The following is a 15,577-nucleotide window of genomic DNA, read 5'->3' as shown; positions in this document are numbered from 1 at the left end:
TTGGAAATTTAAGTTTAGAGATTATTTTAGGAGCCATAGCACCTGAACGCTAGGCATCTGAGAAAGAAAACAGAGAAATTGATAACAAATCGAGAAAACACCACAGAGCCAAAAGCAGTGTATTTCTTGACTGAGGGAGTTCAATGAGTGCCCAGTATAGTACATAAAAATAAGCCTGTGTGGTGGTGCACGCTTGTAATCTCAGTACTTAGGAGGCCAGGACAGGAGGATTGCAGGTTCGCAGTCAGCCTCAGCTACTTAGGCCCTGTTTCGAAATAAAGAATAAAAAACAGGGCTGGGTTTGTAGCTCCGAGGTAGAATGCTCCTGGGTTCAATCCCTGTGCTGAATGTAACAATAATAATAACTAATAAATAATAATAATAGCCACAACAACCACCACCACCCCATACTGAAGTACCGAATGTAATAACAACAACGATGACGATGACAGCATAGGCACATTGTCATGAAGTTTCCAAATAGTGGGGACAAAGAGGTGGGTCTGCAAATTTACAATAATAATAGGGTAGAGGAGTCAGGGAGGAACTTCTTACAGAGTCAAGAATCATAATGGCGCTGGACGTGGTGGTCCACACCTGGAATCCCAGTACCTGGGGGGCTGAGACGGGAGATCACTGGTTCAGTGATAACCTCAGCAAGTAGTGAGACCTTCAGCAACCTAGTAAGACCTGTTTCAAAAGAAAAAAAAGGGAGAGGGGCCTGGGTGTGTAGCACAGAGGTAGAATGCCCCTGGATTCCACTCCCAGTACTGCAAAAGGAAAAAAAAATGGTCAAAGTAGTATATTTCTAAATATAAAAAAAATTTGATAAGATGGTTATATTACTAAAGGTTATTCTTGAGTATTGTTAAGCGTGACGTGTTTCTGTCTCTTGCAGGTTGTAGGTGGCCTAGATATCCACAAAAAGATGGTGGTAGATGTGTGACTCTTTCAAGAGTACCACCCAACACTTTTGCTTTCTTCTCCATCTCTGAAGATCTGCTCAAGACGTCCAGCAATGCTCTCTGTGTATTTAAATGGAAGTATTTTTCTCTGTGAAGCCACATTTCCAACATGAGCCTCATGAAGCCAACTAAGTGTTATTGAACTCTTCTTCTCTCAATAACTCAGTGTAGCACTTTAAAGTCTGAAGGACAGCAACATGAAAAGAGCAAATCAATGTGGTGGAGAAAGGGAAGGGGTTGGCTTTTTAATTTATTTTTCTTCATCTTTTATAACAAGAAAGTATCTATATATACATATGTAAATATTTATATATAGATATATGTAGCTTTCTATATATGTAATAGGTTGGCTTTAATTTAATATACTTGATTCAGAAACAAAATGATAGAGTACAAAAGTGCCAAGCAGAACATAAAACATCCTTACTTTTATTTCACACAGTTTTATATGTAGATAGAGGATTGTACAATTTGAGCCGGGTAATAGGCCAGCTATTTTCTTTATCCTGTACTTTCTCCTTTGAGAGATTGACAAAGCATTTGTTAACGTCCTATAATTTACCTTGATTACAGTTTTGTAACAGAGGAGTCTGTAACTTTATTTATACCTATGAATATATTTCCAGGGACTAAGTCTCATTGCTGAGCAGTTTTTAATCCATCTCTGGCTGAGGAGAAAGTATAGTTCAGTGCTGCTGCCAAGAGCTAGTTCTTGTGTTCATATAGTAACTGCACCATGCTATGCTGCTTCCTTCTGTTACTTTGTAACTAGGAGCCATTACATTTAGTAAATGTCCCTGAGTAAACAACTTACCAGTTGTGATTTTATAAAGGCCGGAAGCTATCTGAGGCAATCATGATTTCTCTTATGCATTACTTAATGGAGAACCTGCATTAATCATGTAACTGCTTAGGATGTCCATTTGTTTCATTATACATTGATAAATAATGTCATTAAACTCATGTTTGAACCATGAATTTCCCTTCTGTTTCAAAGGACTTGCCCCTAACTTAAAAAAATCTGGTGATACATGTATCTGGTGTGCATGTATGTTATCTGAACACCCACATATATTTGTGACTTAAATGGGAGAAATCTTGCTAGCACATGTGCCGCAGAAGAGCAATATTTTATCCAAATTTCTACTTAAATTTATCACAAGGCATAGGGAATGCATGCTTTATTTTCTGCCCATATAATTGGTAACAGATGATAACTTAATAAATTTGTGTGATATAAAAGTAGTGTATCATGTTCCACCACTTGATGTTATCCCTTCCCTTTTCTGCAAAGGTACTATTGGCTGGATGAATAACTTTTTGGGTAGCTTTATATTACAGTAGTCTTCCCCATAGAGTTTTTCTATAAAAACTGGTTTTGTAATTCTGAGTGGTAAAGGGCAGGTTGAATCAAAGTGAGCAAATCTTAAATTAACCGACCCTGCCTGCCGTCGCTGTTCCTTCAACTGAGTGCTGCACATCATGGGCTCTGTCTGTGAGAGAAAAATCCCGGTGCTTGGTGTCCTTGCATGACATGGAGTTTTGCATGTAGATCGAATTAAAATGTACCTCTTGTTTACATAATTTGCATAATTTTAAAAGATAATGTTGCCAAACTTCGGAAATGTTAATGTTCAAACTGAAAATCTCCACTACATGTAACTTTCTTCCTCTGGATCAGTACGTGGCTTACAATCCCAGCCAGTGGTTTGATCTGTTCCAGTGTCAACTGCCATGTGCTCTGCTTCAAGGGGGAACTAGTCTTTTGTGAATTTTTTGTACATAATTATTTGTTACAAATATTTTAGCAAATGCTTTCTATTTCTCTTGCTTGTGCATATCTTGGCTGGCGTTACAGAAAAATAGTGCAAACATTATTTCCTTACTGGGGAATTAGGGTTTTCTTTCTCCTTTTTTTTTTCCCCTTCCTTTTTTAGTTTGTGTGTAGGGTGGGTAAGGGGAGGGGGTGGTTTATGTTGAATGTTTAGTTTTTCTTCTGCATGATACGTCATGTTGTGGGATCTTTAGAAAACTTCATACTGTATGAATAAGAAAATAAAATATTGGAAACTTGCTTGAATGTATTCAGTGGTCATTGGTGGACTTCCAAAGCTCTAAGATAGTTTATATTTTTAAAAAACTTTGATAAAGTGATGTTTGACTTTTCCCTATGAATTATGGGTAAAATAAATCTTGTCAGGCAAAAACAAGTGTTTACAAAAGCCCTGTAGGACTGACCTCCCCCCATCACTCCTGGACCTCCTCCTCTCTCATTACTCAATCTCCAGCCACCGTAGCCTCCCTGTGCCTGGAGCTTGCTTTTTAAGTTCCCAGCTTAGGTTCTTTACTATCTGCTCTCCCACCCTTCTAACGCACACGATATCCGGTAGCTAATGCCTTCATGTCTTTGGTCAGATATGTCCTCACTCTAAAGGAATTCCCTGGCTATTTAAAACTGCAGGTACACCTGGGTCCCTATCCCACTTTTTCCTTTTATTTCCGTAGCATTTGTTCCTGACATCATAATGTATTGTCCTCCTGGCTTTAGAATAGTGAGTAAGAGCTCTACAAGGCCCCTGCTGACTTCTCTCTTGTTCACTGATAGCTCCAGCTGTTCATATGACTTAGCTTTTAGTATTTGTTCTGATAGGTACACAGGAAATAAGCTTAAGAATACTTTTTTTTTTCAGTTCTTGCATGAACTTTCTGATACTCATGAAAAATTTTGGCTAAGCTGGGCATAGTGGTGCATGCCTGTTATAATCCTAGTACTTGGGAGACTGAGACAAGGATCATAGGTTCTTGTTCTAGACAAGCTTGCCTCAGCAATTTAGTAAGACCCTTAGCAACTTGTAAAACCGTTTCAAAGTAAAAAGGACTGGAGGTATATACCTGGTGTCAACCCATAGTCTAAAAACAACAGAAAGACATGTTTATGTGGGTTTCTTCCGTTTTAAAAATGCATTAAAATTACATTCTGGCCAAGCACGGTGGCACATGCCTGTAACCTGGGAGATGAGACAGATGTAAGGATCATAGGTTTGAGACCAGCTACAACAACGTAGGGAGATCGACAGCAACCCAGCAAGACCTTGTTTCATAAAACTAAAGTGTTGGAGGGTATAGCTTGGAGGCAGCAGATTCTCCCCACCCCCTTTCTATCCCCAGTACCAAAAAAAAAAAAAAAAAGATTGCATTCAAACAGACTTAGCTGGGCATGGTGACACACTTAGGTACTCTTAAGTACTCTGGAGGCTGTTTAAAAAAAAAAATAGGGCTGGGGGTGTAGGTCAGAGGTAGAATGCCTCTGGGTTAAATCCTCAGTACTACAAAAACAACAGGCAGTCTGTTGACTACTGCAGGAGGCTGAGACAGGAGGATTGCAGATTTGAGGCCAGCCTCAGCAACTTGGTGATGCCCTCAACACTTAGGCCATGTTTCAAAATAAAAAATGAAAAGGACTAAGGGTGTAACTCAGAGATAGAATGCTCCTGGGTTCAGATCCCAGAATAACAACAAAAAGACTTGTATTTGTAGAACATAGTGGTTTTCTTGTGGAGAAAAATTTTTTAGCACTTCCCTTTTACTAGTTGGATAAATATACCCAAAATTTATAATATTTCACTACTTTTGTTAAATACTTACTTGAAAAATAAAACAACTTTGTGATGCTGGTCTAACTGCCAAACAGGTACACTTAACTGGTTCATACAGTACAGCCAAAGCTGCTGTTTATGACTTGTCAAATATTCACATTACTCCAGCATTAAGAAAGGTCATGACTGTTTCCTGAGAAGGTTCTTTTAATTACAATTTACAGAGAGGTATTTAGAAATTCATAATTAGAAATTTATAAATAAGCAAAAATTCACACAGACTGTTTAAGCAACAAGTTTCCTCTAAATGAGAGGATTCTAAATTGCAAATTTACATGTAACTTAAAATGAAAAATATAATTTGCTAGGCAAGATGGTATACCTAATAATCCCAGCTATCTGGACGGCTGTGGCAGGACTGCAAGTGTGAGTCAGCCTGGGCAACCCTGTCAAAGAGCTGAGAACGTAGCTCAGTAGTAGAGCGCTTGCCTAGCATGTGCAAGGCTCTGGGTTTAATGTCCAGCATCAGGAGGAAAAGAAGGTAAATTGTAGTTAACGTGTAGGAATAATGGTATGAGATTTTGACACTTTAGTTATCCTGAAAGTTGAGTGTGAATACTATTAAGCTTTTCCTTTCTTTTTATTATTCTTGCTGAGAATGGAAGAAGCTTAAAGTGACTAAAAAATCTTTGACATGGTATCATGTGACCACCTGCAAAATAAACGTTTTTTTCCTTTAGAGTTAAAAAATAAGACAGTCTCTTGAAATCAGAACCGATCTGCTGATCTGCTAGCCACAGCACGAATGTTGCCATAAACCTTTGATGGAGGATTTCCTGGAAAAGAAAAAAAGTTGTCCATGTATACAAATATACATATATAGTGTATTTGGGAAAGGGTCTGCAACCCTAATAAGACCAGGAACGTTTAAAATTACACCTTAAATCACCAAAAGAACTTTACAGAAAATCACACCCAAATATTCTCCAAAACACATTTTAAGTTTCTAAAAGCCAAAGACACTGCGTGTTAAACGTTTCAAGGGTCAGCCAGACAGTCAGACTTGGGCCTGGGAACCCCGGGCTTCCCCGAGCAAGACATACAATCCTGCAACTCAGATTAAGCGAGTCGATTACACAGGCCATTCCACAGCTCTCTCTGTTGAACTTAAAATGTGATGTTCCCTGCTCTTGTGGAATGGCTTTTCTGTGTACTTCCCCAGAAGAAAGCTTGAGCAACATCACCTAAACCTTTCTCTTCTCTAGCAGACAGACAAGTGGAATCTAAGCAAAATAGTCCTACATTTTCCTCTAGGCCCACACCTGCCAACCAAGGGGTTCTCTTTGGTATATTTAGCATCAGCCTAAAATGCTTTGCAACTGGGTTTGAGTTCTTAAGTCCCTCCCCCTTTCTTTTTAGAGAACTAAAGTCTTACCCAGGATGAGGTTGCAAATGGCAGTTCTTGCCATCTTGATGTTTTGGAAAGAGCCAAGGATGTGAACTTTTCTGAAAGAGATAAAATAAGTTATCCACAAAAAAGCATTTCCTTCTGAATGTAACAATAGACTGGAGAACTATGCCAGGTTCAGATTCCTCAATGAAGGCAGGAGTGACGGCTGCACAGCTCTGTTAACATCCCAAGAGCATGTTTTTTTGTTTTTTTGTGGTACTGGGGGTGGAACCCAGGGACTTTCTACCTCCGGGCTATACTCCCAGACCTATTTTACATTTTTTATTTGGAAACAGGGTCTCACTGAGTTTCTGAGAGCCTCACTAAGTAGCTGAGGCTGGCTTCGAACCCGTGCGATCCTCCTGTCTCAGCCTTCCAAGTGCAGGGATTACAAGTGTGTGCCACCACGCCCGACCCCAAGAGCATTTTATTTAATTAATTTATTTATTTATTGTGGTACTTGGGGTGGAACCCAGAGGCTTTCTACTCCCAGGCTACACTCCCAGACCCATTTTATATTTTATTTGGAAACAGGGTCTCACTAAGTTGCTGAGAGCCTCACTAAGTAGCTGAGGCTGGCTTCGAACCTGTGTGATCCTCCTGTCTCAGCCTCCCGAGTGGGGGGATTACAAGCGTGCGCCACCACGCCTGGCAGAGCATTTAAAAAAGTGACTGTTATGGTATATGAATTGTATCTCGATAAAAAATAATTAGAAAAGACAACAAGCTAAATTTAATACTCTTAGTTACTAGGAGCTACCATCAGTGAATGGTTTTATGTGCCAGGGCTTTGTACATGTCCTCACTTCATCCTCACATGAGATTTATTAGATAGAAGCAATTCCCACCTTGCAGAAGAGAGGCAAGAAGTTTAGAAGAAATCAAGACACCTAGGGCTGGGGATATAGCTGAATGGCAGAGCACTTTCCTAGCATGTGTGAGACCCTGGGTTCAATCGCCAGAGTCCACAGGATAAAGAAACCTATCCAAGATACTCCTTGGCAGAACTGGTCACTGAATACACAAATACAAATAATATTGTACTTAAATTATAATCTATTTCAGTTCAAACTGCAAAGTTTTCTTCTGTATGGTGAGTTCATGAGACTCTTAATAGACATTCCTTTGAATGACTAAAATAAAATTGGTATTTAATACAGAATTTTGTTTTTGGGGTCCTTTTCCCAATATGTTTTCACTGTATTCTGTACAATAGTTATGAACTAAATCCTCTATAACTTCAATTTCTGTTAACATCCCCTTTACCTTCTTGCTTTAACTAAAACCCAGCTTGCAAATGATGGCCAGTTTTTCCTCCACAAATCATGTACCACTGGGACTGAATGGGACAGGACCTTCTTGGCTCCTCATGCCACCATCAGCCCACTCAGCATCCCCAAAGCCTCCAATTTTTGAATCTGCTCTTCAAACCCTATCATCACTGCATCTTGCTTGTGGTCCATAGCTGGCTCCACAGATCACCTTAAGGACTTTAGATCCTGGCTCACTGTCTTTGACTAATCACAGTTCCTGATAATTTCAGTACATGTAAAGATGATTATTTCATTTTTTACCAGGCTGCCTCCCCCTCTCCTCCTCTGCTCACAATTATCCAATGACTTATTAACTCAGAGTACAGCCAAAGTCTTCACGGTGACCCCAGGCCCTGTCATTTCTGCCCTCATCTTGCCCTGCCCTCTGGTGTACTCCACCAGGGCCCTGAGGCCTGGGCGCCAGGCACGCTCTCAAGCCAGGCCTTTGTGCTTTTCCTTCCCTCTACGGTGCTCTTCCTCCAGACACCAGCACTGGGGAGAACCATCACATGCTCCTTCCTGAGCGTCACCAAATGACAGCTAAGACACAAACCAAGAAGGAAGAAAGGATGAAGCGGTAAACTCCAAGAAGGCAGAAAGCGACTGCAGACTCAAGGAAACCGAGATTTAACTGGGCAGCAGGAACGTCCAGAAACCCAACAACAGGGATGCCAAGAACCAGAGATCTAACAGTAACGGGGCAAAGGTGATAGAGGAGCCAGCATGATGGTGGAAGGTGGCGGTGCTTGGGGAGCAGGAGGTTCCAGGGAAGATTTCTAGATTGCCGGAGGCATCCAAATGCCCTTAGAGGAGATACAGATGGTGTACAGTTCCATACCGAATCTCGCACTGGAAATTAAGAAAGCACAGGACACTGAAGAATTATCCCTCACATGAAATCCAAGTTGCAAAGGAACGATACCACAGTGTTTCACCTGGCTCAGCTCTGAACACATGAAACACTGATTTCTACTTTGGTTATACATGGAAGAGTAAGTTGAAGTGCTAGAAAAGCTGAGTGTGTACAGTGTGGATGGAAGACAAGGTAAAAGAAGCTACATCATTCATGGTGGAAATCAATAGTGAATCTGAAAAACCAAGAAGCTTTATATAAATACTTATAAATATGGAGATAATATATTTACTTATTTAGTTTTTTAAAGATAAGGTTTGACAACATTGTCCATGCTGGCCTAGAACTTACCACCCTCCTGCCTCAGGCTCCAGGTAGCTGTGATAAGAGGCGCCTGCCATACCAACTAGCTCAAGATAAATAAGAAAATTAGCTGAGAAGCTGGGCCTGGTAGTGCACCAGTTTGTCAGTATTTAGGTGGCTAAAACAGGGGGATCACAGGTTTTAGGCTATTGTCAGCAACTCAGTGAGACCCTATTTCAAAATAAAAATAAAACAGGTCTGGGGGTAGAACAGAGGTAGAACACCCCTGGGTTCAATCCCTAGTACAAAAATAAATAAGTAAATAAATAATTAGCTAAGAGTTGAAACTGTTCCTCTGAGGAAGATAAAATGGAGGTAGGTAGCAGACATTTTTGGTTTTCCAAATTATATTTATGTCTCACTTTGATAAAAATAAAATGACTTAAATGCAGCAAGAAAGATGAGACAGGAGGCCGATTTTACTGTATGTAAATTATGCCAACGTAAACTGTTAAAATGATTTAATTATTAAATTTAAGCTAACATATGCACTTATAAATTATGAATTTAATGACATTAGCAATAATTATATTAGCAAACCAGTTATATCTTTGGATTTCTAAAATAACAAAAAACTTAAGACTATATTCAGTATTTTAAAATGCTAAATGTATACCGGGGATGGTGGCGCATGTTTGTAATCCCGGCATTTGGGAGGCTGAGACAGGAGGATCTGGATTCACGGCCAGCCTCAGCTACTTGATGAGACCTTCTGCAACTCGGTGAGACCCTGTTTCAAGAAAAAAAAAAAAAGAAAAAAAAAAAATAGGGCTGGGGTGTCGCTTGGGGGTAGAATGCCCCTGGGTTCCATCCCCAGTACTTCGTAAATAAAATAAATAAATAAATAAATAAATAAATGCTGAGTATACATGTCCACCTTTTAAAAATTTTAAGTACAAAAATATTTTCTATCTCATATTTCATGTTTCTAGGCTTAACCAATTTAACCCATAAAAGATAAAATCCCTTCCATACTTAGTTGTAGCAGATCTTTTGGGCCCTCGGTCAGCTGCTTCCTTTCTCAACTCTGTGACATGATCTACGCTCTAAGCCATCTACCAGTACAATCCCCAACTTGCAACAGTGCTGACCGCAGCATGGTAATCCCACATTCCCTGCCAACATCCTTATCCTCCTTGTAAGCCTACGTCTTCTTATTTATGTTTACATATATCTGCCTGAGAGTTTTGTGCCCAATGTGCAATATTTACTTTCTTTTATGAAAGGCCTTTAACTTTTTATTGGTATACTAGTCATACATATTAATGGGATGCAAGATGGTAGAGACAAGCATGCATACATCACCCAATAAGCCCTTACCCAATTTCCAATTTTCTGCATATGGTTAACCAGTTTTGCCAACACCATTTGTTGAACAGGCTATCTTTATTCCAGTGTATGTTTTTGCCCCTTTATCAATAATCAATTGGATGTTAAGTGTGCAGATTTGTTTCTGAGTCTTCTATTCTGTTCCAATGGTCTAAGTATCTGTTCTCATGCCAGTACCATGCTGTTTTTATTACCATGGCTTTGTAGTATAGTTTTTAAGTCAGATATTTTAATTCCTCCTGCATAGTTTCTGTTGCTGAGAACTACTTTGGCTATTCTGGTTTTTTTGTTGTTTTTCTGGCCTTTAAAAAAATATGTAACCAGGCGTGGTGGCACACACTTGTAACCCCAGCATTCAGGGGGTTGGGACCGGAAGATCATGGTTTGCAGAAAGCCTCAGCTACTTAGTGAGGCCCTCTGCAACTTAGTAAGACCCTGTTTCAAAATAAATAATAAAAAATAGGGCAGGGGGTGTAGCTCAGAGGACAAATGCCCCTGGGTTCCATCACCAAACCCGCCAAAAAAAAAAAAAAAAAAGGGATATGTATATACTTATATACACATAAACTTATGTTCATATAAGTACGTAAACACACAGATACATATATCCACATAAAATAGATATATATTTCTTAAAATGGCATTTGAAAATCTTTCTCCTACTGATCTAATAGATTCCTCTATTTAAATCATCATTTGAGATATAATTCCTTTTTAATAGTGATTCTATTTTTTAAAAGTTTTTATTGGTGCATTATATTCATACATCATATTGGGGTTAATACTGATTCTAAATATTTTCCTCATTGCTAAATGAAAAAGCTGTAACTACTGAAATTTCACAACTAACTTAACCTTAGGTGGGTCTTCATTCAGAACCATATACTGAGGAAGATTCAGCGGCAATATTACACAGAAAATACAACTGGTAAGACAGTTCTGAAACTAACAAAAGGTAGGATATAAATTACAACAGTGATCTCATCGTGATCAGAAACTTACACATCAGCCAGAACGATTCGCGTCCGCGTCACATTCTCTATGGTGAACTTGGTTTTCCCTCCTTTGCCAGCAATTCTTCCTATGGCCCTCGACAGGTGGTCTCCCTTTAGTGGCTTCACTAAAAGAGAAAAGCAAGATCTCAGGAGGCAAGCTACTCCAGGGCATCATCCTTTCCACAGAAAAGTTAATCATCAACTAAATTTCCCTGCTGAATGACACAAAGTGTACAGTTTTAAAAGTGCTAATAAACCGGGCATGGTGGCGCACGCTTGTAATCCCCGCACTTGGGAGGCTGAGACAGGAGGGTCGTGCAGGTTCAAAGCCAGCCTCAGCTACTTAGTGAGGCTCTCAGCAACTTAGTGAGACCCTGTTTCCAAATAAAATTATAAAATGGGTCTGGGAGTGTATCCCGGAGGTAGAAAGCCTCTGGTTTCCACCCCCAGTACCACCAAAAAAAATAAATAAATTAAAAAAATAAAAGTGCTAATAAATAATACTGTTCAATCAGTGCTATCAGAAAACTGAGAGCCACAACAAAATACAAATTTAGCAACCCAGAGCTGGGCAAGGTGGCACGCACCTGTAATCCCAGCTACTTAGGAGGCCAGGTAGGAGGATCACCCAAGACCAGTTCACGGCCAGTCTCAGAAACTTAGTGAGGCCCTGCCTCAAAATAAGAATAAAGGTGGAGATGTAGCTCCATGGTAAAGCACACCCGTGTTCAATTTCTAGTATACAAACAAACAAATACACACACACAAGGTTATGAACATAAAAGGACATATTTCACAGAGAAAACCAGCACATGCTCACCATCTGTAATTTCAAAAGATTCTAGGAAGAGGTCATCCAATCTGATGAGGGCAAGTGCATCCTAGAATGTATATAAAAAAAGAAAAAGCCACTGTGAGGGCACTTCTTTCCACTTGTGTCCTGGGAATGACCAACAAGGAAAGCACGGTAGGAATAAAATTCATAAACTCTAGAGCTAGAAGACACAGATGTGAAACAGGAACAAAAACAACCAACACAATCACTGAATGCCACACTATTTTTTCAGCCCTCATTTTAAATGCCATGAAATCACTCACCTCTACCTGAAATCCAAGAATAAAGGCCTTCACAAAATCGGCTGCTTTTGTCAGAGCACTAACATCCTTGGTTTCTTTACAAGTCTGGGTGAAAAGAGATACAAATGTAGAGGACAATGAAAAGGAAAATACTTTAACAAAATATTAGAAAGACTTTGCCCATTATTTTAATTCTCTTCACTACCACCCTGCCCCCTAGGTAGTTTATAAGACCCAAGTTTTGTGAGATAAGCACTGTTTTTAATTTGCAAAACAAACCTTCCCAGCTGCATAGCTGGGCAGTTCTAATCAAAGAATGTCAAATGTTTCCCAAATCAGTAACTGTGGTCCTAACTACTTGTGTGCCTAGTACTGAAGGGAAAATAAGAATGGTTTATATAGAGATATTGCCTTCAAATAATTTACTTGATAAATGCAGAAACAGCCACTATTCACAAAAGCCTACCACTGAATATAGCACACACTATAAATAACATGCTTGATATACTATAGCTCTTATCTTCTGAATGTTAGGTGATATACTTTTTTTTAGGGGGGTTAGTGCAGGGTATTGAACCCAGGGCCTCATGCATGCTAGCCAAGTGTTCTATCAATGAGCTTATACCCCTAGCCTTTTTTTATTTTGAGACAGGACCTCCCTAAATTGACCATGCTGCCCTCAAACTTGTGATCCTCAACTTCTTTAGCTCTTCATTTCCTCACATTTATAAGAGGCAGCTCTATCATCTAATGCACTGGGCTCCCAAATAGCTGGGATTAAAGGTGTGAACCATTTCACCAGCTTAATATAAATATTTTTATAAGTGAGGAAACAAAAGTATTAGAAAGTAAAACAGTAAAAACAAATTCAAACACAGGTCTGATTCCAAAACTATTACTTTTATTCTCCCACCAAAATTCACAATTTGAGAAGACCATATATTTGACAAGCTTAAAACCATATATAGTTGTGCAATGGGCAAGTGCCCTGGACTTTCACATTTAAAACTAGCCTACAGTTCCACAGTTCCAATCTCATATGTGACTTGGGGCAAGTCTCATGGATACTCTTAAGTTTTCTTGTCTTTAAAATAAGAAGAAGATCCAGACTGAAGATATGAGTGACCCCCCCACTGCTCTCTCGTACTGCAAGGGAAAAAAAATGTATATATACATATATACTTTTTTTTCTCCTTGCAGTACTGGGGATGGAACCTGGGGCATTCTACCTCCGAGCTATACCCCCAGCCCCATTTTTAATTTTTAATTTTAAAACAGGGTCTCACTGAGTTGCAAAAGACTTCAATATGTAGCTGAGGCTGTCCTTGAATTGTGATCTTCCTGTCTCAGCCTCCCAAATGCTGGGATTACAAGCATGGCTGAGCAATTAAGAATTATTTATATAGCCTGATGACTTTGGCCAAGATATTCAACAACTTTAACCCCGTATTAGAAAGCAAAGTTGTTCTGTAGTGTCCCAACTATTTAGAGTATTGCGTTTCATTACTACAGTTTGTTATTAGACATCTATTAAGAGGGAGTTATATTGTCTAACTCACAGGGCTGTCCTAAAGACCAAATGATATGGTACATGTCAAAGTACCACTATATGTCTGGTATATGGCAGCAACAACAAATATTAGTAGAATCCAAACTGATGACCTTAAAATAAATAAAACAGCAAAGCACAATAAAAACTGAGGAACCGATGAAATAAATGAAAAAATGAACTAATGCTGGGCATAGTGGCACATGCCTGCAATCCCAGTACTTAGGTCGAGACAGGAGGATTGAAGGTTCGAAGCCAGCCTCAGCAATTTAGTGAAGCAACCTGGGAGACCCTGTTTGCAAATAAAAGATAAAATAGGCTGGGGGTTGGGGGTTAGCCTAGAGATAGAAGGCCCATGGGTTCCATTAAAAAAACAAACAACAAAAAAAACTCTTAAAGGAGAAAGAACTTGAAATGACTAGAAGTGAAATAAGGAGAGAGAATGAGTAGGGAGGTGAGGCCCTACTTTAGAGAGCAAAGCAACCAAAAATATGTGGACAGTGAGAAATGGTGAGATGAACCTGTGACTCCATCTCCTACTTGAAAAGCAGTGGGACACTTTATGCTTTCCATTATACTTTCCTTTTGAAATGTTAAAGATGTAAGTATTGTAGTCTGGGAAAATCAGTCTAGCACTGGAATAGAAAACGGAGTGGATAAAGAAAAAAACTTTAAAGATTAACACAAGGGGAACCTATAAGGACTTATCAGCAAGAAGAGTTGACATAAAATCAAAAAACCTGAATGAGAATGGCCATGGGAGCAAAGAAGTTTATTGTCACATCTTAAAATTAATATTTTAAAGTTTCCCAACTATTTAGAGTTTAGCCCTGATGATGATATAAGGATTCTCAAAAAATATAATTAATTTTGATCACTGACTCTGGTACAATGCTGGCACCCATAGAAGACCGAATCAATTAATGTCAAATGTGACACCATGAAATGAAAAAAGAAACCCTACATATATATGCATATAACACATTTGTTCTCAAAGCAACACATTTCCTCTCCCAAATTGCCATTAAAATATAATAGCGTCTGTACTACAACAATTAATGTTTACTATGTACATGCTTCTGTGTATGCAATCTCTCATTCTGTCTTTCCTCAATTCGACATAGAATATCATAAAAATATGCAGATATAGGTAGAATTTTGGTATGCTCTCAGAACCTATTTAGGAATTCAATTAGCATTTGAGCTCAATGCAGATTTTGAATGCATTCGATAAATTCAAATTCAGCATGTTAAGAACACCTTTTAACAAAAATAAATCCAATTAAAGAAATTCTACTCATAATTTTTCATCCTTGGAGAAAAAGCTTAGTGTATTCTGAAATGACTGATATTCTCCTTACCCTGATTTCTACATTCCGTGTTTTCAAGTTAAAGCGTATCTGAAGTCCCAAATGTTCTACAATAGGAGTAAATATCTTCATCCAGTTTTCTTTTAGTGGTGTGTATCTGTTGGCCGGGACTGGGATTTTCCGTGATTCTTCCTTCCCACTCTGCAATTTAAAAAAAGCACACAACTCAGGAGGTCTCTGGAGGAATGCGGGCCGAGTTGTAAAGTGACAGCTGACCTACAAAAAGCTTCTGTTTAACTGACAGTTAAACTTCATAAGTTACTTCTCTAAGGGCTCAAGTCAGAAGAGCCCCCTACAGCTTCAACATCTTCCAGACGCCACCAGCTTAACCCTCCTGGGGCCCCTGCCTCGTTCCAGTCCCAGGTCCCCGCCAGTACCAAGAGTCCATCCCCAGAAAGGGGCGGGAAGACCGGCCTCTTCGCCGGCCGGGCCTCCTCCGTGTCCATGCGGCCCGCGTCACCGCCTTCCCCCGCGGCTGCAGACAGTTGCTCGGCTTGCCGTTTCTTTGCTCGCCGGCCACCCTTGCGGGAGACCTGGGTGAAGCCATCCTCGGCCACAGCGCTCTGGGTCTCCATCTCCGCCATCTCCAGAGCCGGAAAGCGCCTGCAACACGAACACGTGCGCTGCTGCCAGGCGCAGGCGCAACGCACAGAAGCCAGCCTCCGCCAATCAACCCTAAGGCTCCGCCCCCTTCCTGAGAGGTCCCACACTGGGGTC

The 15,577-nt window shown here is 39.8% G+C and overlaps 2 protein-coding genes across 2 annotated transcripts in view; one reads left to right on the top strand and one right to left on the bottom strand.

Annotated features, from left to right (window-relative positions):
* The window catches only part of PPP3R1 (protein phosphatase 3 regulatory subunit B, alpha), a gene marked incomplete at both ends in the record, with an annotated part of 53,841 nt that extends 52,895 nt beyond the window's left edge, over positions 1-946 (top strand). The window contains one exon of the mRNA XM_080711380.1: positions 899-946. Within this exon, the coding sequence (XP_080567506.1) occupies positions 899-946 (48 nt within the window). The remainder of the gene's footprint in view (positions 1-898) is intronic.
* A 4,383-nt stretch (positions 947-5,329) lies between these two features.
* PNO1 (partner of NOB1 homolog) lies at positions 5,330-15,444 on the bottom strand (the record flags this gene model as incomplete). Its single annotated transcript, XM_080711892.1, has 7 exons — positions 5,330-5,397; positions 5,997-6,067; positions 10,872-10,989; positions 11,685-11,745; positions 11,963-12,046; positions 14,852-15,001; positions 15,238-15,444. 7 exons carry the CDS (start codon positions 15,442-15,444, stop codon positions 5,330-5,332), a joined length of 759 nt encoding a protein of 252 aa, XP_080568018.1.
* Between the last annotated feature and the right edge of the window lie 133 nt (positions 15,445-15,577).

Source organism: Muscardinus avellanarius (assembly GCF_963383645.1).
Source record: "Muscardinus avellanarius genome assembly, chromosome: 15".
Taxonomy (NCBI): Eukaryota; Metazoa; Chordata; class Mammalia; order Rodentia; family Gliridae; genus Muscardinus; species Muscardinus avellanarius.
This window is presented reverse-complemented; position numbering and strand designations above follow the sequence as displayed.